Source organism: the organism of the source record quoted next, unplaced genomic scaffold, assembly GCF_019419815.1.
Source record: "Pyrus x bretschneideri cultivar Hongxiangsu unplaced genomic scaffold, Pyrus_bretschneideri_v1 Contig37, whole genome shotgun sequence".
NCBI classification, from domain to species: domain Eukaryota; kingdom Viridiplantae; phylum Streptophyta; class Magnoliopsida; order Rosales; family Rosaceae; genus Pyrus; species Pyrus x bretschneideri.
Window position 1 is genome coordinate 3,255,021 of NW_025999690.1, and position 24,380 is coordinate 3,279,400.

The 24,380-nt window shown below is 35.5% G+C and overlaps 1 protein-coding gene across 18 annotated transcripts; it reads right to left on the reverse strand.

Annotated features, from left to right (window-relative positions):
- Positions 1-1,703: 1,703 nt before the first annotated feature.
- Positions 1,704-4,891, reverse strand: LOC103948578. Of its 18 annotated transcripts, none has more exons than XR_007250752.1 (6): positions 4,483-4,891; positions 4,214-4,286; positions 3,196-3,284; positions 2,407-2,516; positions 2,100-2,182; positions 1,704-1,978 (listed from the first exon to the last, which is right to left on the reverse strand). XR_007250752.1 is itself a non-coding variant. In XM_048564002.1 (4 exons), exons 1-4 carry the CDS (start codon positions 4,551-4,553, stop codon positions 1,975-1,977), a joined length of 306 nt encoding a protein of 101 aa, XP_048419959.1. In that variant the 5' UTR covers positions 4,554-4,878; the 3' UTR covers positions 1,704-1,974. The 18 variants fall into 18 exon arrangements, 2 of the variants coding, with proteins under 2 accessions (XP_048419959.1, XP_048419960.1); XR_007250751.1 differs by having other exon boundaries at positions 2,407-2,530; positions 4,483-4,890; XR_007250743.1 differs by having other exon boundaries at positions 2,407-2,569; positions 3,160-3,284; positions 4,188-4,286; positions 4,483-4,889.
- Between the last annotated feature and the right edge of the window lie 19,489 nt (positions 4,892-24,380).

A 24,380-nucleotide genomic window follows, 5' to 3' on the forward strand; every position in this document is an offset into this window, starting at 1 on the left:
TTTGCATGTTCAAGTTTACACCGGTAAGGAAAAAAGGATTGTGAAAATCATTCCCTAAGATCAAACGTATTTACCCAAGAATATATCCAAACTATCATTTCTAAATAGTGTTCATGATGAATTCATGCAAATTTTACTAAGTCAAAAGTGTATATGGTTGACAAATATGAACTAACATCCAAATCAAGAAAATTAACTGTACAAAAAAAGTTTTGGCTCATCGCGTCACGAGCACTAATGCATCCAATCTAGGGTTTTGGCTGATACATTGTGTAGGTCCGTAAATTATTGGCAGTATATAGGTATCATCAATTCATAGTGGTAAATCACAGCAAGTCTTTGCAGATCGAGACTCCTTTTTTCATAACTAATTAAAGCAGTCACTTGATCACATGCATTATCAACAATAATTTTTACGTATATTGTTAATTTCAAAAATAAAGAACGACATTTTTTATATTTGTCTCTTCAAACTTTAATTTGGTAAACGGGACAAAAGGGTTAACTTTAATTACTTAGGTAAACTTTACCTTTCATATATCCAGATCTCTTTACTGCATGATGCAAAGCAGTAAAAAGGTTTCCTTGAAAAAAGAAAACAATATGCAAGTTACCCTTTACCACAGTGGTAGAAAGGAGTTGAGTCCTTACATGACAACGTGAGTTCAAACTTCATCGATGACTAATCTAACAAAACCTATCATTTGACAAACAACAACAACATAGCATTTTCCAACTAAGTGGGATTGGCTGTATGAATCTTATAACGTCAATGTGCTCAGTTTTATGTCACATCTTCCGTTAGATTCAAGTACTCTAAGTCTTTTCTTAGAGTCTCTTCCAAAGTCTTCCTAGGTCGTCCTCTATCCCTTCGGCCCTGAACCTCTGTCCCGTAATCACATCTTCTAACCGGAGCGTTAGTAGGCCTTCGTTTCACATGTCCAAACTACTGTAACTGATTTTCTCTCATCTTTCCTTCAATTTTGGCTATTCCTACTTTACCTCATATATCCTCATTCCTAATCTTATGTCCTTTCTCATGTGCCCACACATCCAACGAAGCATTCTCATCTCCGCTACACCCATTTTATGTACATGTTGATGCTTCACTGCCCAACATTATGTGTCATAAAGCATTGCCGACCTTATTGTCATCCTATAAAATTTTCCCTTGAGCTTTAGTGGCATACGACGGTCACTTAACACACCAGATGCACTTTAACACTTCATCCATCCAGCTTGTATTCTATGGTTGAGGTATCCATCCAACTCTCCGTTCTTTTGCAAGATAAATCCTGACACTAGTAGAAAAAACGCGTTTGTGCGATGTAGGTACCTTCGTCGCGCAAAGTAAAAAAATCGTTGCCAGAAAAATAGCGCAATGAAACCTTCGTTGCGCGCTAACCGTCGCGCCAAGTAAGTGATAGTAGGGTTTGCGCGACGAAGAAGAAACATACATTGCGCAAAGAGACTTTGCGCGACGCACATATCAATGTCGCACAAAGTAGCTTTGGGCGACGCAGGCCCTACGACCCGCAAAGTGTCTTTGCGCGACGCAGGCCCTATGTGTTGCAAAGACTCAAAGACAGCTTTGCACAACGCAACCACTCTTCGTCGTGCAGACCCTTTTTTTTTTTTTTTGCAAAAATCTTTTTTATTTAATTTTTAATAAATATTGTAATTAAATTCTAAACAATAATTAATAAACCAAGAAAAAGTATTTAATTATAAAATATATCAAAATGTACATATAAGATGTTCGAACAAAAAAGAAAAAACAACAAGAAGTTATCTTCTAAAGTAAACAACAAAACGATGAGATATACAAAGAAATATCAAACTATCCATGAGACCTCCAACGAACAAGGAAATTGTCACTTGAAGACTTCACATTTTTTGAACATCTCCAAACCAAGGACCTTGAGAGCGAACTATTGCCCCTAATGCTTGAGCCTCAGCAATTGTTGCCTCTCTCTATCTACATGGACATAAGCATATGGATCAAGAAAAAAAATTTGTACTTGTATAGGTAGAACTCTTGAAAAATTATATTAAAGGGGCTCCCTTGAGAAAAGATAAACACATGACAAATTATGTACCTGCTAAACAGCCATGGATTTAATTCTACCAGCCCCGAATACCAGAGAAAATATATTACTACAGGTTCCCCGGTATGTATAGACTGCACGAAAACAAATTCAAGGCTTGAAATTTCATATTGAGACATTAAACAGTAGTATTGTAAGCACTAAGAAAGAAAAACAAGCACATCCAAGCAATTTCATGCTTAATATTTGTTTAGTAGAACGTCTGTCATTGTAGAATCTTTAAAGCAAGTAAATCATATAATTACCGTACTGCAGGGATGGAGTTATGTTAGTGATAGGCTACTATCAGCAGTTATACCTTACAAAGAGAGTGGCTAGTATGACGGACAAATGTGGGTAAAGCCACTTAAGGTTAGCACCCTTCACCTTATCTTTTCTCAGTTAATAAGGATCAAGGATGGAGTCCCTCTGGAAATGTCAACCTTCAAAGTTTAATCCACATATCTTATTCAAGTATTGAACTGAAGAAGGCTACTTAGAATAATCAAGATATGATGAAATTCCAAGAAATTAACTGATCACATAAGCCTCAATGTTCAAAGATATTAACTGATCACATAAGCCTTAACGTTCAATGATATAAACTGATCACATAAGCCATAACGTTGATGCATATATTGCCTCTAAATCAAAACCTCGAAAATTTGATTATGCTATGGAAACTGTATCTTGTGGCTTATCACTAGAGCTTAATACTCGAACAAAGTTTTTGAGAGTCAGACTATGTCCCTCTGTGTGGTGTATATGTGCATATGTATGTCAAATATTAACTAAGAAAGGGTCATTGGAGATAGTGCAAATTTGAAGATATCTAAAATTGGTCATTAGGCAACAAAACTAGATAACTCTTGACCTTTAACTAGTTAAAACCAGCAATTGAAAGCCCAAATTTTTTTTTCTGTTCTAATATTAATAACTGAGATGCAAAATCATAGAAAATTTAATGCTAGAACATTATTTCTTATCCATGTTGTATGAAAGAGATCAACAAAACCTTATTTGAAGGATTCACTTAACTGATAACTTAAATTAAGACAGCAAAGAAGACAACCTGAAAGCAACAACCTATACTGGAAGATAAAATCACCTTCTGGATCTTCCCACAAAGCAATGAACCAACACACCACCACCAGATCTTGTAGCTTCGTCAATATAATCGATGCACTCATCAAAGTCCTGTAGATGAATAGAAAATGATAAGTCCTCATAATGGGGTTATTTAAATGAGTGTATTATGCACTTATACATGGATGGAAATTGATGTATAAGCACCAATGCATTTATCTGGGGTTGAAAATTAAAACTAGATTGATCAGACAAACACAAGAATGCGCAAAGACTAGTTTATCCACAAATCTAAAGGTAAGCATTCCTAAGTTCTAAGAACCAAACACAGAAACCACACAGGCAGAACATCATTGAATAAAACGAAGGTCGACTTGAAAAAATTCTAACTGCGATATATAGGTATATCAATGTTAAATTAAAGTCTGATTCGGCTTTATGCAGACAAGCTTATAAAACTGGTCATAAAGGGACATAAGATACTGCAAGATAACAGTACAATAGGTCATTGCTATTTCGACTACATATGCTTTTTTTTCTCTCATAAATTACAATTCTAGGCTTGGCTATGGGTCTAAGCCTTCAGTAAAAATTCTAGATATATGCTAATGTTTCATAATTTACCAATCTGGAAAGAGATCCAAGGGTAGCACATGAATGGAGATTAAAACACATATGCATATATGATAAGACATCCAATCCTTGCAGAAGACAAATTAATACAAAACATATTTGACTATTTGACATGACTATCATCAGACTCTTCTTACGATACTATGAAGCATCCAGCTTCAGCCACAATCCTCTTTTCATAAACTTCATATAAAAAAGAAAACCATGTGCTAGTCTTATAAGCATGAATGCAACAGAGTTCTTAAACCCACAAGATACTTTAACCTATTGTGTTTAGTAACTGCCATTTTGAAATGGAAGTAAGATGATCCAAAGTGATTAATCTCAAAGGTAAGAGATCATGGAGATAAGGAAAAATGAAAAGTGACAAAATTATGTTACCTAAAATAGAAAGAGGATGACTCAACTGTTTCTCTTCCATCTTCTTCCGCTATAGCACCACTATTTTCCTACTTTAATGATACTCAAGCAACAACTCAACTACATAAAATATTAAGCTAAATTAGCAGAATATAATAATCCGCATTTGTGCATTTTGCTTTAAGCCATATAGTACAAAAAATTATGCTAAAAGTACAAAACAATGAACCACCAGAAATCCCAATTCGCATACACAAATATAAAACCCTAGAAATCTAAAAACCTGCAGAAACAGAACTTGGGGTTCGGGTCGAACCTTGAAATATCCAAGAACGATGTGAACTGGCTGAAAACAATTCCCTTTGCAGACCCATCCTTTTCAACCATGGATCTAATTTCTTCCCTTTACAGCACAATTAATTGCACAAACATTAAATTAAATATGCAAATAATGAGATTGAATGTGTGAACCTGAGGTGGAGGCATGTGAAATTTTTTTGGATGAAGGCAGAAATAGAGAGAAATCGAGAGATGGTGTTGGGAATGAGAGACAAAGAGTTTAAGATAGTGATTGAAGACTGAGAGAGAGAGGAGGCTCAAGGCTTAGGGCTCAGGCTGCTACACGAGATGTGCGAGAACGAGTGAGAGAGAAGCAAGAGAGACCAAATTTTTACACTCCCATTTTGTCCAAATTTGGCAAAATCAAAAAAAAAAAAAAAACGCCTAATTTTTACAAAACTACCACCAAATTTTTAACACATTGCACGACGCATGTATACATTACGATGTCGCGCAAAGTGGTTTTGCGCAACAACCCCATCTAGGTGTCGCGCAAGTTATATTTTAAAAAAAAATATTATAAAATTCTACAAAACTAATTTCAACGATCCAACCGTCAAACTTGTTTGTATATGCTTCAAGATCACATACGCCCAAAATTGCAAAAAAAAAAAAAAAAAACATTCAGAACTTAAGTAACGGGACAAAACATTTCAATGATTATAAACAAAAAATCACGATTTAAAAGTAACTCCGATTTTGATAATTTTTTATAGTTACACTCCTTGACCCTATGTGAATACAATGAATGAACTTAATCGTCAATTTAAAATATTTACACTAGTGGATACCACAAAATCTTATGTTATACTTAATGAAAGTATAAATAAACTCTAAAGTGTTAGTGAATGTATTGTTTTGATGGGATACGCATTCTAAAAAACTAATTTCAACGATCCAACCGTCAAACTTGTTTGTATATGCTTTGAGATTACATACGCCAAAAATCGTGAAAAAAAAACATGCAAAGATCAAGTAATGGGACAAAACTTTTCGACAATTATAAACAAAAAAGCACGATTTTACAGTAGTTTTAACTTCGATTTTGATGATTTTTTACAGCTACACTCCTGGATCCTATATGAATACAATGAACAAATTTGATCGTCAATTTAAAATATTTACACAAGTGGATACCACAAAATCTTATGTTATACTTAATGAAAGTATAAATAAACTCTTAAGTGTTAGTGAATCTATCGTTTAAATGGGAAACGCATTGTACGAAACTAGTTTCAACGATCCAACCGTCAAACTTGTTTGTATCTACTTCAAGATCACATACACCAAAAATCGCAAAAAACAAACATGCAGAGATCAAGTACAGTACAAACCTTTTCAACAGTTATAAACAAAAAAGCATGATTTAACGGTAGTTTTAACTTCGATTTTGATGAATTTTTACAGCTACACTCCTGGATCCTATATGAATACAATGAACTAATTTGATCATCAATTTAAAATATTTACACAAGTGGATACCACAAAATCTTATGTTGTACTTAATGAAAGTATAAATAAACTCTAAGTGTTAGTGAATCTATCGTTTTGATAGGAAATGCATTGTACAAAACTAGTTTCAACGATCCAACCGTCAAACTTGTTTGTATATGCTTCAAGATCTCATGAGCCAAAAATTGCAAAAAACAAACATGCATAGATCAAGTAATGGGACGAAACTTTTCAACGCTTATAAATGAAAAAGGCATGATTTAACGATAGTTTTAACTCTGATTTTGATGATTTTTTACAGCTACACTCCTTGATCTTATATGAATACAATGAACTAATTTGATCGTCAATTTAAAATATTTACACAAGTGGATATCACAAAATCTTATGTTATACACAAGTGGATACTTCAAGTGTCAGTGAATCTATTGTTTTGATGGGATACACATTGTACAAAACTAGTTTCAATGATCCAACCGTCAAACTTGTTTGTATATACTTCGAGATCACGTACGCCAAAAATCGCAAAAAACAAACATTCAGTTATCAAGTAATTGGACAAACCTTTTCGACGGGTATAAATGAAAAATCACGATTTAACGGTTATTTTAACTCCGATTTTGATGATTTTTTCCAGCTACACTCCTTAACCCTATATGAATACAATGAACAAATTCGATCGTCAATTTCAAACATTTACACAATTGGATACCACAAAAGAAAAAGGCAATGCAGGAAAGCAAAAGGAAAAAATAAAAATAAAAATAAAAAATTTTGCGCGATGCCAGTATTCGTCGCTCAAAGTGTCGTTGCGCAAATCCCGTTTACGCGACGTTTTGTGTTTTGCATCTCACAAACATAATTTGCGCGACGAAATTTTCTGCATCGTGCAAACATGTTTTTGTACTAGTGTAAGTAGCGAAAGCGATCGCTCTTTGGTACTTCCTGATCTAAATTCATCACCCCTAACTCATTTGAACCTCCTGTTTGCACTGAACCTCCACTCTATATACTCTGTCTTTGATCGACTTAAGTGAACACCTTTAGATTCCAACACTTCTCTCCAAAGGTTAAGCTTCACATTTACATCTTGAGTTTCATCTATCAACATTCTTTCGTCTGCGAAAAGCATACACCAAGGAATATCATCTTGAGTATGTCTCGTTAGCTCATCTATTACCAATGCAAAAATGTAAGGACTTAAAGATGAGCCTTGATGTAACCCTACAGTTATGGTGAAATTTTCAGTTTGTCCTTCATGACATTTTTTATTCGATAAATTTTTTTTAAAAAAAGGCCATTTTGATCATGTTATACTTTGTTCTTTTGGTGTTGTCGATATGTTTTTATTTCATATTTATACACAAGATCTACGTACTTTAAGCTTCTATGCAGAGAATTCAATTACGTTATATGAAACGGTTTAGGTTTTGGTTTCAAACCATTTGTAAACTAAATGCTTTATGCCATTAATACAACTCAATTAAAAAAAAATTCATGATCAACATACTAAAATTCAACTTGAAATAAAGTTCAACATCCAAAATGACTTATGGCATTATTTTAGTACAACCCAATTGAAAAGTTTAGGGTAAAGTACAAAAAACTACATCAACTATTGATCTCACGACACTTTCACACCTTATCTTTTTAAAATGACAATATCATACCTCATCTTACGAATTTGTGCCAATGTCATACCTCCGTCAGTTTTTCTGTTAGTTTCTCTGTTAAGTACTGACGTGACTATCTACGGGGGTCATCACTAATCCAACTAGATTAAAATATAATTAAATATATATTTTAATAATTAAAATTAAAAAATTAAAAAAAAATTGTATTAAATATCTTTCTCTCTCTCCCCCTCCCTATTGCCTCTCTCTCTTCTCTGCATCCCCAAAACCCCTTCACACCCGACCCCTCCCAGGTCGCCTTCCCACCCGTCCCCCCAACCTTCCTCCACCACCCTTTCTCTCCCTTCTCTTTCTCGCATCTCCCTCTCCTCTCCACCGTAGTCTCATTCCTCCCTACTTCTCTCTCTTGCCGTGCCTAGAACCCCCCAAACCCACCTGGATTTTTTCATCCGCCGTCCTTTCTCAGATCTACCTGCAAGCTCTAACCCGCTTCCCTCTCCCACTCCATTGCCCACCAACGATCCGTCGTCGTTGCCGTCTCCAAAGCTGTCAAGGAGAAAGGGAGAGAGGGAGAGCTGTCAAGGTTGGGGCCGACAAGGTTGCCGTCTTCCCCTAACCCAAACCCAAATCCCACCCCAAACCAGCCACTTCCATTCCCATCAAGTGCCTCTCTTCTCTTCCTCCGCCGCTTCTCTCTATTTCTAACCTACAAGCATGCATCAAAAACAAAGCACCCACCAATTCTGAGAACACACCATTAACAAAAGTTCAAAAATCCATCTTCCAGTTTACCTCACCTTTCTAAGAAAATGGAACCTTCAGAATATCAAAAAAATTCATTTCCGTTCTCCCACATTTTTCGAGCAACCGAACAAAGCAAAACCATTTAATTTTTCCTAGGAAAAAAAAATAAAAAATAAAAAAAAAACCCAAGTTGTATTCACCAGAGACTCAGCAAAGGTGGTGGGCGCGGGATTGTTGCTGCATTTTGCTGGGCTTGAAGATGGTGCTAGGTTGCGGGAGCAGAGGGAGGTGGCAGAGGCGATCCTTAACTTCTGCAAACCTGACGACGAAGTCGATTACTTGATAATCATGGGCGACAAGGCTGTCAAGGATTTGCAGAAGTATTCGAACCCATATGGGTAGTTTGGTAAGGAAGGGGAGGAGATCAATGGAGGGAGTGGGTACCCGGGGAGGGGTGAGGTTGGTGTGCCGAAGATCGGCGACTTTGATGTCATCAATTAGAATATGGAAGAAGGTGATGGTCGTTGGTGGATGGAGTCGACTATGAAGAGGAGAGAATGGAGGGTGAGTGCGAGTTATAAATGAAAGAAAGGTGGGTGGGGTTGCAGATAAGAGAAGGGAGAAAGGGGGTGGGTGGGGAATAAAGGGGGTGGATTAGATTTGGGGAAGACGGGAGGGGGAAAGGGGGTGGGTCCCCATGTAAAAAAAATATTAAATGATTTTAATTTTGTAGTTTTTAATATTTAATTAATTTATTTAAGCCACGTCACTATTTAAGCCAAGCCACGTCAGCATTTAACAGAAAAACTGACAGAGGTATGACATTGGCACAAATTCATAAGATGAGGTATAACATTGTCATTTTAAAAAGATGAGGTATGAAAGTGTCGTGAGACCAATAGTTGAGGCTAGTTTTTTGTACTTTACCCAAAAAGTTAAATCTACACACTAAAACTAACGTTCAACGTCAAAATGCCTTATGGCTTTAGTAGTACAACCAGAAAAAATAAATTGTTCATGCAATTCAACAAAAAAATTTTGGTGTTTCAACTTTCAAGTCAATACTTTGCATCGTTTAACCCTTTGCCCTCCCCTTTCTTTTGGACACTTAATCTTCAAAGGTTGAGGAGACCTTTAAGCTTGTGAACGAGCTTGAAAAGGTGATATTTGGGAAGACCTTGGACCTTGTGAAAGTGAAACCGATGTATGGATTCGACCAAATAACCAATTAGAACCCAACACCTAATATGGTATTAAATTAATATTTATTTAATTTTTGCAGTGTGGTAAGGTTGGATTTCGATGTAGTTTCAGATGTTCAAAACCAAACCAAACGGTTTTTTTACACTGGTTTGGTTTCAAATTGCAAAAATCGAACTGTTCGGTATTGTAAGATTTGTTTCGTATTTCAATTTTCCGTTGCAAGTCCCTAAAGTGGATTGGTGAGTAGACGAAATTTTGTGGCAGATTTGATAGAGCTCCCCATCAATTTTTTTTTTTTTTTTTTGTTGGATAGAAATTAATTCTAGATCATCATGTTTGAATAAGTTTTGATGATGGAGAGCTTTTTTTTTCTCATTTTTTCAAGAACGAAGCCAGAAATTTAAATAAAAGGGGGCACCTTAAAAAATTTGAGCTCTTTTTTGGACAAATAAAGCTAGTTCTTTTACAAATGCTAAAAAAATTAATTACAAAATGCCTAATTTTATTACTCTATTGTCTAATTTTATCTTTAATTGTTGACAATCTAATGCTCATTTGTACTAATTAACCAAATGCATGCAACTCAACAAAGTTTAGACATTAGTGCGTGAGAAAAATATACAAGACGGAGGGGCATTTAAAAACTAAAAGAGAATTTTCACTATTTTAATATGATTAATTGAATAATCTGCAAAGCAAAAAAAATGGAAATGATTAATTCAATAATTCGTAATGAAAAAAAAAAGGATGAGAGGGGGCATGTGCCCCCCACTAGGCCTTACCTCCCTTCGTCCATGCTTTTTCTGATAATTAAAATAAGATAGTTTTGTTGATTAGCTAGGAATAATTTGTTCGAAATTTTAAAAAGTTTTACTACAACTTTCCAACATCTAAGGCTATAATTTAAATATTGCAATGGTCAATGGTGAAGTCAGGAATTGTTGAGAGGAGGTGCGAAGTTCAAAAGGTATAAGGTCTCGAAAAAATGTGGACATCTATTCGAGGTCTAAGTCCAGGGTTTGCAAGAAGAATATGTGAACTACCTGGAATATTCGTAGGAGAATTTGCACTAACCGAAATACTCAAAAGAGGATTTGGACTACTTAAAATAATCAAAGGAGGATTTGAACAATATTATTTGAACAATGATTTAAACACCGTTTTTTTGTTGTATTGTGCTATTGCATAATTGTATAACGAACAAAGTTCTAAAAGATGATAACCGCTAGTCTAGTGATGAACATGGTCTAACGCTTAGGCAAGGACCTAGGTGGATTTGAATAATTTAGTATATATTGTATAAATAATTGTCTATTTATTATATAGTATATAATATCTAAAAACATTGACTATAAAACATATAATATATACAAATATTGACAAATTTTCTTTATTACTTTGTTGAATTTGATGGTAAGAGATAAAAATTCAAATAATTACAAGTTCGTAATACTTTACTAAATATTTTTTGAAGCATGTATGAATTTATAGTGAGTTTTAAGAGATATAATAGTGTCAAACAACTGACTTAAAAAATATTGAAAAAGTGGGCAACTTAATCAGACAATAATTAAAAAATAAAACAAATGTCAAATAAATTAGCACATTAAATAGCAAGCTAGGTGGTGCAAATTGATTGGGTACAATAGTTTTAAAAACTAAACAAATTGGGTGGTTTAGAAGCGGCACTTGGGGTGGGATGGGTGAGAGAGAAAGTCTCTCTTCTTCCTCCCTCTTCTTATTCGTTAGAAACCTAGAACCTAAACAGAACTCCATTTGCAGAAGCTGCAAAATGCAGATCTTCATTCCTCCTTTCTTTGGCCTAGGTATTTTAAAGGAAAAAACAAAACAAAACAAAAAGCCCGCTCCTGGGCTTGATTTCCGGCTAGCGGCGTGGCGACCGCCCCTCCTTACTCCTATGTAGCTTTACCCATGGTAGTGACGGAAAGTGATAATTCGTATGCACTCTGATATGTAAACTTACTTGTTAAAAAAGTCATGTAAACTTACTTGTTAAAAAAGTTAGACATGGAAAAAGTCAGGAGACTTTCATAAAAAACTGAAAATCAATAATGTTTCAATTAATGAACACTGGTGGCTAGGGACCATAGCCTATAGCCTAATTTCTCTCTTCTTCTTCTTCTTCTTCTTTTTTTTTTCTTTTTTTTTTTAAAAAAATAATATACCACAACATTGTCGCATATTCATATTATCACATGAATAACACACCACGTGACAAGTGCTACAAGTAAAAAAAAAAAAAAAAAAAAATTCAGTAACCTCGTCATCAATCTATTATAACTCAGTTTGGTACACCCAAAAAATAGAATATTTATGAAAAATATTAATGTATGTAATGGTATGTGAAAACTCCTCGACTTCATGATATGTTGTTTGCATGTTGAGAGAGAAATGATGTCTCTAATCATACATTTGAAAAAATCGAATTATAGAGAACTTTCATTTTATGTGAGAGGGGAAATTTTTTTCGCATGAACTTAACACAACTAGTTGAAAATTTTACTCATAATATAATGTGTCCAAAAGAAAAATAAAAATTTTAAAGTTTTTTTTACAAATTATAGGATAATTTTCTAAATTCAAGGTATTTTGAAGGTAAAAGAGAATGAGTTTTCATCATTTGTTTTTTAACAAGAAGCAATAGAGTGGTATCTCATTGAACTTTACAAACAATTCCAGAGGTAACGAATCGAGTACATTAACACCAATGATCAAGAAATTGATCTGGAGTAAATTTGTAAAATGAAACAAATTACAGTAAACCCCTATATGGCTACCACAAGCACTGTCCTACCCTACAAAACATCACAAGTACAAATCTGTTACCAAAACAGGATAGATGCAATAGACCTATACCGACAATCACATAGGTTATCAGAGAAGTGCGAGGCCACAGACTCATCGCTTAAAGCGAATACAACATCCAACCACAGCAAACACGCAACCACAACATCATAAGGTGAGGCAACAAAAATCAAACACTACTCCGAGAAACAGACCACCAGTCAGCTCACTAGGACACGAACCAAGACCACATCGCCACCACACTAGTGAGCTTTGCTGCATCCATAAGTAAATCAAGTCGTAAAAGGGCAAAGTCAACTGTTGCGGGTACACAAGACAATGGCGCCGTTAAATTTGAACACCCAAAATGGCTGGTCCGCCAAATCTAAGTGTACAAGGATGCAGGCAGCCACCAAGTCGGTTGAGGAGAGCGTCACTACCATGGAAATAAGCTGATGGATGTGGAACTAACCACTAGCAGGCACAAGTTAGCCCTAAATCAAGGAAAGGACCTTGAAACGGGCATGGCTTCCGATCTAGGTAAAGGCACAAAGACTTAGACGAGCTACTCACAAATTGGTGAGAAAGAATTGCAAGGAAGGGGGGAGGAGAAGAGACGCTATAGAAGTTAAGAGAGGTTAGGGGGAGACGCAAGGGAGGGTGCGGCGCAAGGAAGGGGGAGGGAGTGCAAGGAATAATAGAGGTGGAGGGGTTGGTAGAAGGTTAGGAGAAGAGAGAAAGGCTAGGAGGAGGGTGGAGGGTGGCTGCCGCCAATCCCAAGCCGGAGCAAGGGGTGGTAGGTAAGATTACAAAAAATGTAGAATCTGGTTTTGGGGAGAGAGAGTTGGGGAGAGCTGGGAGAGGAAAATATTGAATGTTAAATTATAGATAACTTTTCATCTTGGGTAATTCATATCCTACTTTCAAATTGGTTACAAAAATATCATTTTTTCTTTTAACCTACGTTAAAATAGTTTATCCATTCCAAACAAGGCCTAAATGTATTTAAGATGTGGGGGATGAGAAGTCAAATTTAATTGCAAACAATACAACCTTGAGCACATTATTCTAACCAACTTAACTAAACCCAATATTCAATACTAGTGTGTTAAAAAAAAAAAAAAAAAAAAAAACAAGAGGTTAGTATAGCATTTAAATAGTACGTTATTATAACTGTATTAGAATAAAATTAGACAATTGGTGATGGGTACAATCACTCGTGTGGTGTACATGTGTGTCTGTGTCTACCTTAAACCCTAAAGTATGAAATGAATCAGCTTGTTAGCGTTATTAACAAAGCGAGTGAAGACATAAACATAAACACGTGTGCCCACTCACCCTTTCTATATTACATTTCACAACTGAATCGTGGAAGATTAACACAGGTACTCCCCTTAACTTGCACACTCATTTTTCACTGTTTCAACTTTTAATTATACATTTCCGAAAGATCCCCACTTCCCATACAAAGTTTCATGATAATCCAGTATCCAGTTCATTGTCACGGGCCCAATTCTAAACACACAAACAGAGCACTTTCGATTATTTATATGATTATACGTATGGTGGAATTAAGTTCAGCCACGTTGGCTAAAGTAATGAGTGCTTTGTTTTTAACCATTAAGTTTAAATCATGCTCAGTATTAATAATTCTTATCTCATATATTTCACTTAAAGTAAGATTAAAGGAAAAATGAAAAACGTTTGGGAAAAACAATAGTGTGGCTGCGAGTATTAATTAGAGTAAGGAGTGTAAAATTTTATTCTAAGAGAGCAACTTATGTAGTATTAATATACAATTACCGTGGTAGTCATTGCAATAATACTTTGTTCTGTGATAATAAAATAGCCATTCATATCTCACACAATCTAATCCAGAATGATTGTAGAAACATGTGACAACCTGTCCCTAACTTTACAATTTTATTAATTTTTTAAATGAGTGAATTAACGAAAATGCTCTAGAGGCTAGATTGTTGACTTTCGTTGATCGCCTTTCGTGACGCGCTACGAGTTATTATTTTACTGTACTCTCAAAGTTCTCAACGGAACGATCGCGTAAGCGTAATCTGAATCGAAACTGGAGTTACGATATGGGTTTTACAAAACTACAAATCCGAAAAGTACTTTTGTAAAAATTACTATTTATTATTTTATATATCCCTCATAGTTATTATTATTATTATTTTATTATTGGTTGAGAGAAATGGAGGAAAGGAGAATGATGGACGAAGGGAAGAAGAAAAGAGGGGGCTATTGCCTAATCAGAGGAGAGAAAGGATAAGAGTGAAACCCAATCGGAAAGGAGGAAAGGAAGAAAGACCATCCAATCAGAAAGCAAAGAAAGCAGAGAAACTACCCAATCAGAAGAGAGCAAAGGAGGGGAAAGGAGGAAGGAGAGGAACCAACCAGGTTCCCCTTAAACCGGCGACCCAGTTGTGACCGGTGAGTTTCTCTGGTGAAATTCATCGTTTTTCGATGAATTGGGCTGATCCACCACTCCCAATCATCATCTTGGTCCTTCCTCTACCATTTTCACACCAAATTTGAGGAGACTGGGTTCAGAATTGTGGAAAATTGCATCGGTGGGTGCGACGGGCTTCGAGGCAACTATCCATCAAATTTGAAGGTAATTCCGCCAACCACCACCACCAATCGACTTCGCTCAACCCCAAGAAAAAGCCCAAACAACTACAGGGGTGGCGGAGCACCGGACGGTGACGGGTTGAAGCTCACCTATTCTAGGGTTCCAGCAGGTTCATGGCGATTTGAAGCTTTTTCCGGCCAAATTGGACTTGGTCACAGGTATAAAACTTGCTCTACACATTGAGATTTTCATTCTGGTAAAATTTGAGAATTTTTGGAATTAGTTGAATTTTCTAGGGAGTCGGGGCAGCCGATCGCCGCATGCGGCAATGCGTGGGCCGAGACCCCACCTAACCTTTCTAGGCTAATTTAGATGCCCTGATTCTATATTTGACATCCAATTAACGAAATTACATTGTTACCTAACCTTCCTAAGCTACTTTGGATGCCCTGATTCCATATTTGACATCCAATTAACGAAATTCCATTGTTTGGGTATAATTTCGCTAAGGTCCGCCACTTGAATAATATAGCAATTGACGATCCGACCATTGGATCGTCACCAAACTTTAATACGTAATAGTACATAATATTTAAGGATATTAGGAACTGACGGATCAGGAATCTGACGTATGAATCTTCCCGGATGGGTTTTCTAAGTTTGTAAATCTAAACGTCTACCGCCACTTAATTTTAGCAATTGGCGGAGACCCGACCGTTGGATCATTCTAAAACTTTAGGATGTTGTGCTAGAAGCTTATTGAAACTCTTGGGAAGTTACGGATCGGAAATCCAAAGTAGGGATCTTCTGGATCAAGTTACGTAGGGTTGTGGACCCTACTGTCGACATTTGACCGACGGTTGACTTTTGGTCAATGGCTTACAAATCATTCTAGAAGGTTGTTGGGGATGTATTTTATGTAAGTTACGTGTTCTATCAATAATAATTCTAAGATGTGATTTGATATTTATTCTAGGCGACGATAGTTCGTGATGCCTCGATATTCGTGCTAAGGAGTTGTAGTGCGGACTTCAGGTGAGTGGGTCTTTTCTTTTACATAGTATATACATATTTTTTAGTTTTCATTTATACATTGAAAGAGATTTTGCTACGTATGCCTAGCTTAGACTAATGCTTATAGCAAAATAACGGAAAATTACGAAGTGATCATAAATCCTATAGGATGCATAGGTATGCATATGTTTATTGATGCCATGATTATATATACGGCTATGAATGATATTATGTTGATTAGAACTATCGAACCACTATGGCATGACTATATTTATGTTTTATGCTCATCGTTTGCTGCACCGGTGTTAGTGCTCGCCCAAGGCCAGGGCCAGTCTTTCACGCGTATGTTCACATTCGCACCGCATGCTCGCCTTGGATACAAGTAGGTGCCAGTCCTGTTGTACAAGTTACAATAGGCAACTTCAACTCGTATGTAACTGTGAATAGCTCCAGTCTTCACGTGATTGTAACATTAAAGCGTATATCATTATTACACCTAGTCATGTTCATGTCAGAATAACTTTGCATGAACTCATGTGTCAGCATGTGTCGATGAGCACTTGGTTTGATATGTTTGCTTATGCGAAAGTATACAATTACTGACGTCATGCACTTATATATGAACTATTGTGTCATATTGATATCTTGATATTTTGCAGGCTACGATGAGTATTTTCATACTATATGTAGTATGTATATCTTTGAAACTATACATGTTTTACTGCGAGGGGTTATAGCGTTTTCAAGGGTTTTTATTAAAACTTTATTTTCAGGCCCACTCACCCTTGTTTTTTCACCCCTCCAGGTTCTAGTATCAAAGCTTTCATACCGACAAGGATTATTGGCAAATCTTGGTGTAGACAATTACCTTTGATGGTATAATCCTCACCCTATTCTACTGTACTGTACTGTACTTATACTCTGACATTACGTGTGAAATTGGTTCATTCCGCTCACATGCGCACTCTTGTATTTAGGCACTTTAGATTTAAATTTATTCACATATTCCACTACACTACACTTTATGTCTTCGTCACCTTCCTAGTGTTAGCCAGCACAGCTTGATTCGGAGTCCAAGTGGCCATTCCGGATCGTGGTGTGTCAAAATACGTGGAAGCTGACAGACACTTCATTAAGGAAAAGTTGGTGATATGAGCATATTTATGTGACTTTGTTAGCTTGTTTCTTTGCATTTAGTTAGTTAGTTTCTATTTATTATAGTGATCTAAGCTATTTTCGTGTGTTTGTAGGTTTAAATGGCAAAAAAAGGGAAGAAAGTGCATTTTGGTGCATTTTAGAGCAGTTTTGGTCTTGAAATGGATAGCACATGCATGAAGCAAGGTGGATAGACGAATTTGAAGATCAAGAGAGGCTAGGAATGTGCTTAATATCTGGAGAAACAAATTTGGAAGCATTGAAGATAAGGAATCAGCTACAAAGAAGGAACATTATCCAAACAACCTTATCTTATCCAAACCTTATCCAACCTTATCTTATCTTATCCTAACCTAATCTTATTCCACCTTAATTCCAGCTGCAAAGAGGACTTAATTTAAATTAATACACATAAAAACCTGGTTCTAGAATGCCTATCTCTTTTCCTAAAAAGGTGCTGCAACATCACTTCCAGAAACTCTAGAATTTATCGCAGGTTGCATCCTTGTTAGAGTGGGTTGTGTAATTCTTTTTCTACATGAATTTGTATCATATCAACCCCTCTCCAATCATGACATTGGTGCCGCATCCCTGCCCTATAAATACATGATGCTGCACCCATCATTCAGCACCACCCTCTACCACAAATTCACACCACACCATCCACCACACCTCAAGAGACTAAATTCAGAAAATCCCCATTATGCCACAACAAGGAAGGAAGGAGGAACCACTTGGAGTCGTGCTTGCCATTCAAGACGTTGGATTGTTGGAGCGTTTCTAGGTGTATTCTATCTTTGTTTTCAATGTTTAAATCTAATTATCTTTGTTTAATTGTGAACATGAGGAGCTAAACTCGTTTTATGATTATATTTGCAATATGAACTGATTACCTCCAGTTGTGATTTCATAACTTGTGAATGCAATTTACTTAACTGCTTGATTGATAATTTATTCTTGTATGTTGATTAAGGAGGCCTACTTAGTTTGCATGCATGAATTTGATGCTAAAATATAAGGGAATTTCACCTAATCGTTATGAACTTATATTTATAAGTAGTGGAGGTTACTAGTCACGATTGTGTTAAGTAAATTCCTGGCAGGAGTATCATGTTATTCATAGTTACGAATGCCTTGTCAATGCTTATGATTTTCACAAAGCTTAATGATCTTTGATTGTATCTCTATTATGTTGTTCATGTAGGGGACTATTGAAGAATAATTTGGTTGCCGATGCGTATCCCATCCAATTCAATAACTTAAGGAAAATCTGAGGGTTAATTAGTGTTGTTCATGGTTAATTTGGGGCATTAAGGTTCATGGTTTATTGGAAAAGCAACTGGAAATCAATTTGTATGCAAGTGTGTCATGTGTGGAAAAGGACCTTCTAGCTAGCCTATCACCCATCAATTCACCCCAATTTCGTGCAACTTAGTTTAAGTTTACAATCTGCTTGTTTTTACATTAATTTCATCCAAAGCAACCCCCCTTTAATTAAGTGTGTTAGATTAGTTAGAAACGTGTTTGAATCTGTCCAATTTAGTATTTTGAGTCTTACTAGTCTAAAATTCGTCAAAATAACTCTTAGAGTCTGTTTTGAGTCTATTTGTTAGTATTGTGCTGTTTAGAAGTCTGTTTAGTGTGTTTTGAGTTTTAAGTGTCTAGCTAAGTGTTTCTAAGTCTAGTTTTTTGTTATTGAGTCTAGTTTAGTGATTTAGAGTTTAAATTGAGTAGATTAGCATCCCTTCTAATCTTCGGCCTAAAACGATCCCTACTTTCATATACTACAAGCATAGGGTTTTAATTTGAGTGTTAGAATATTTCACATCAGTTGGATGGGAATATTATTCAATTTCCGTTCGTAAAGTCAGATGATCAATTAGCGGACATCTTAACTAAAGCTGTTGCAAGTCAAAGTGTTCTACAACTCTCTTGGCAAGTTGGGCATGAACGACATTTATGCACCAACTGAAGGGGGAGTGTTGGAGAGAGTTGACATTTTGTAATTAGTTTAGTTGCTCGTTTGGGTCCTTGTAATCATTAGGGTAGATATTATTTTATGTTTCTTCCCTTGTAAATCAATCTTGTACAATATATCTTTCCCTCCTTGGTGAGAAGAATAATATCACACAATTAAACCCCAAGATAAGTCCTAGTTAGCAAATAATTCCATAGTATTAATGTACAAAGTCATTGAAATATGTACAAACTTCTCTCTTTCAGAAATGATGCCTAGGCACTGGATCAAAAGAATCATTGTTGTTATTTTTACTATCACTTAGGGTTTGTTGATTATCAATTCGATTAATATTTGGTCTATACATTTTGTGGTGAGATTGAGGAAGGTATATGACGAAGAAGAGTAATGGAGGGGAAGAGAAGAAACAACGAAGAATGAATGAATAAAAACATAATCTTGAAAGTGAAAACAACTGAAAATGGTTTTTTATTTTTATTTTGTGCACCTCCTCTTATGCATTTATTCTACATGTCTCTCGTAATTATTCGTCAACTCTAACACACAAAATGAAATACCAACAACAAAATAAAAATTAAAAACCAAAAACCAAAACAGTTGTCAAACATGACCCTAGAAATAAAACCCATCCTTTTCTTTACAAACGTGCTTAAAGTCTAAAAATAGGATCCCTTGCAAAAAGCAAAGAGATAATGCCATGGCAAAAAGGAAAAGCTTCAGTTTTGAATCGAAACCTAACCTAGAAAGAAGGCCCCATTTTACTACGACTAATAATTAACCTCTCAATAATTGCATTAGAAACTAGCAATACTAGTGTATCAATCGTCCCCACCTTCCTTCGTCTTCACCTATCCCCTCTGTTTCGGTTTCTCATCTTAATTTAAACTCTATGCACGTATGCATGTTTCACAGCCCTATGGGGGCCTCCATTTTCCCTCACCTTTGCCTCTGTCATTTCTTTGTTTCCCAAAATATCACTTTCATACTATTCTTTTTCCTCTTTCCCTCGCCAAATGCCGGCTTCTTCTAGGGTTTGGTGAGCAAATTTATATTTGAACCTTCTCTACCATCTTTCTGGCCCATGCATGAATTCAAATTCAAAGCCACCAAAAGGTCCCACGGTTGCTAGTTTTAATCTGGATCTTGAAGATGTGTGGCCAAAGAGAGGACATAAATCATCATATATGTGGAAAACCACTCAAAGAAAGAAGACCATGGCATCATATAATTCTTTTCCAAATTGTCAAATGATGGTATGGAAGATCATGATCATCGACAACTGTCGGGCCATGCGTGTTTGCACACTTACAGCTTTGATTGGGGCTCCACATTAGACATTGATCTCAATTGATTAGGGCTAAATCCTCACTTAAGGGTAATATTAAAGATTATAATTTCATTAATTGTGCATATTTCTTGAATTATTTTCGCTTGAATGGCTCCTAATTGTTTTAATAAAGGAGTTTGACACCTATTTAGAGATAAATATTTTTGTGTACCTAGAACACAAAGTGATATATCACATGTTATAATACAAGTGGATAGACATTGTGAAATATATTCTAATGTAAAACATATAAACAATGTGATTCATTTTTATTATAGTACGTGTTATATCATATTGTGTTACGGGTACATATAAAAATTTCTCCTATTTTCACTGCCCAGTGATCGATCCACACATTATAATTGCTTTTGTAACTGAATGTTTAATATATAATTATGTAAGTAAGTGGTTTCTTTCTTCCCCATTCCATGTTTTATGGTCCAGTCCAAATCAAGGGAACTTTAATAAAGAGACGACTGAATTTTTCTTTCTTCCCTTAATAAATCGAAAGCCGGTCACATCAAGCTCCCAAGTACTTGAGCTGTTTAATTTAACCTGACTTCACATAGTTATGTTTGCCAGTGTGAAATCTGAGAAATATGGTGGTACGCATGATGAAAATTGTTGGGTACTAAAATTGGAAATGTTCTTTTACCATGATTTGCGATCCACCGTAGTAGATGAGGGATTTTCAGTCCTAAATCTGATGGTTTAAGACATGCTTAATGTAATATCACTAACAACTTAAAATAAATTATTAGATCATGATCATCTTGCCACCTAGTAAATAGCAATATAAGTTCAAAAAACCAAATTGCATTCAAACACAAACATAAGAACAGAAAAATGGTTTCTTCTACACCATTTTTTCTCTCTTTTTGCATGTTCAAGTTTACACCGATGACGAAAAAAAAAATGTGTGAAAATCATTCCCTAAGATCAAACGTTTGTCCCCAAGAATTTATCCAACTTATCATTTCTAAATAGTGTTCATGATGAAATCATGCAAAGTTTACTTGTAGGGTTAAAGTCAAAAGTGTACATAGTTGACAAAATGAACTAACATCCAAAGCAAGAAAATTAACTATACAAAAAGTTCTGCCTCATCGCGTCACGAGCACTAATGCATCCAAGCTAGGGTTTTGGCTGAGATATTGTCTAGGTCCATAAATTATTGGCATTATATAGGTATCATCAATTCATAGCAGTAAATCACAGCAAGTCTTTGCAGATCGAGACTCCTTTTTTCTTAACTAATTAAGCAGTCACTTAATCACAGTTTATTATCAACAATAATTCGTACGTGTATTGTTAGTTACAAAAATAAAGAACGGCATTATTTATATTTGTCTCTTCAAACTTTAATTAGGTAAACGGGACAAAAAATTAACTTAATTAATTAGGTAAACTTTACCTTTCATATATCCAGATGTCTTTACTGCATAATGCAGAGAGGCCAAGAGTACAAAGGTTTCCTTGAAAAAAGAAAACACAAGATAATCAAATATTCTTTGTCATATAAAAAGCATTTTGATTCGATATAAAAAATAAAAAATAAAAAAAACATTTTGATCATGTTCTACTTTTTTCTTTTGGTGTTGTAGATATATTTTTATTTCATATTTATACACAAGACCTACGTACGTACTTTACGCTTCTCTGCAGAGATCCCAATTACGTTATATGAAACGGTTTTGATTTTAGTGTCAAATCATTTGCAAACTAAATACCTTATGCCATTAATACAACTCAATTGCAAAAAAAAAAAAAAAAAAAAAAAAAAAAAAAAAAAAAAAAAAAAAAAATTCATGATCAACATACTAAAATTCAACTTGAAATAAAGTTCAACATCAAAATGCCTTATGACATTATTTTAGTACAACCCAATTAAAAAAGTTAAATCTACAGACTAAAACTAAAGTTTAGACTGAAACAAAAGTTCAAACAAACTTCACATCTAAATGCCTTATGGCTTCAGTAGTACAACAAAAAAATAAATTGTCCTTGCAATTCAACAAAAAAAATTTGGTGTTTCAACTTTCAAGTCACTACTTTGCATCATTTAACCTTTGCCCTCCCCTTTCTTTTTAGACACTTACTCTTCAAAGATTTAGGAGGCCTTTGAGCTTGTGGACGGGCTTGAAAATGGAAAGACCTTGAACCTTGTGAAGGTGGAACCAATAGATGGATTCGACCAAATAACCAATTAGAACCCAACACCTAATACTATTTTAAATTAATATTTACTTAATTTTTGCAGTGCGGTGAGGTTCGATATCAGGGAAATTTTAGATGTTCAAAACCAAACCAAACGGTTTTTCTACATTGCGGTTTGGTTTCAAATTACAAAAATCGAATTATTCAATGCTGTTCGATTTGTTTCATGTTTCAGTTTTCGGTTCCAAGTCCCTAAAGTGGATTGGTGAGTAGATGAAAATTTGTGACAGATTTGATTGAGCTCCCCATCGATGTTTTTTTGTTGGATAGAAATTAATTCTAGGTCACCATGTTTTAATAAGTTCTGAAGATGGAGAAAACTTTATATATATATATATATATATGTATGTATGTATGTATGTATGTATGTATGTATTTAATAATAAGATAATTTTGTTGATTAGCTAGGAATAATTTGTTCAAAATTGTAAAAAGTTTTACTATGATTTACTTACCAACTATAACTTAAGTATTGTAATGGCGAAAAGTGATAATACATGTCACATCCCGGCCCGGGTGGGACGACTTCCCGGGCCCGCTCCACCACCGTAGCACGATATTGTCCGCTTTGTGCCCCGACCACGCCCTCACGGTTTTGTTTCTGGGAACTCACACGAGAACTTCCTGATGGGTCACCCATTCTGGGAGTGCTCTCGCGCGCTACTCGCTTAACTTTGGAGTTCCTACGGAACCCAAAGCCAGTGAGCTCCCAAAAGGCCTCGTGCTAGGTAGGGATGGGAATATACATTTAAGGATCAATCCCCTGGGCGATGTGGGATGTTACAATCCACCCCCCTTAGGGGCCCGACGTCCTCATCGGCACATTTCCGGCCAGGGATAGGCTCTGATACCAAATGTCACATCCCGGCCCGGGTGGGACGACTTCCCGGGCCCGCTCCACCACCGTAGCACGATATTGTCCGCTTTGGGCCCCGACCACGCCCTCACGGTTTTGTTTCTGGGAACTCACACGAGAACTTCCCGATGGGTCACCCATCCTGAGAGTGCTCTCGCGCATTACTCGCTTAACTTTGGAGTTCCTACGGAACCCAAAGCCAGTGAGCTCCCAAAAGGCCTCGTGCTAAGTAAGAATGGGAATATACATTTAAGGATCAATCCCCTGGGCGATGTGGGATGTTACAATACATATGCACTTTGATATGTAAAATTATTTATTAAAAAAGTCTGACATGAAAAAAGTCAAGAGACTTTGATAAAAAAAAAAAAAAAACTAAAAATCAATAATGTTTCAGTTAATGAACATTGGTGGCTAAAAACCATAGCCTAATTTCTCACTTTTTTATTTATTTATAATATACCACAACATTGTTGCATATTCATATTACCACAGTGAATAAGACACCACGTGACAAGTGCTACAAGTAAAAAAAAAAAAAAAAAAATTAGTAAACTCATCATCAATATATTATAACTCAGTTTGGTGCACCCAAAATATAGAATATTTATGAAAAATATTGATGTATGTAATGGTATACGGAGAAATGATGTCTCTGATCATACATTTGAAAAAGTCGTATTACGTAGACTTTCATTTTATGTGAGAGGGGAAATTTTTTTGGTATGAACTTAACACAACTAGGTGGAAAAAAAAACATTCTCATAATATAATGTGTACAAAAGAAAATAAATTTTTTGAATTTTTTTTTTTACAAATTATAGGATAATTTTCTAAATTCAAGGCATTTTGAAGGTAAAAGATAATGACTTTTCATCTTTTTTTATTTTTTATAAAAAGCGA

What these genes read in the sequence shown, in the direction of transcription:
- LOC103948578 (XM_048564002.1), bottom strand. Translation starts at nt 4,553, where the DNA reads ATGGTTGAAAAGGATGGGTCTGCAAAGGGAATTGTTTTCAGCCAGTTC. An exon ending in TCGTTCTTGGATATTTCAAG is followed by an intron (nt 3,285 to 4,482) that starts GTTCGACCCGAA and finishes ATTCATCTACAG; the next exon opens with GACTTTGATGAGTGCATCGA. An exon ending in GTCTTCTTTGCTGTCTTAAT is followed by an intron (nt 2,183 to 3,136) that starts TTAAGTTATCAG and finishes GTTTTCGTGCAG; the next exon opens with TCTATACATACCGGGGAACC.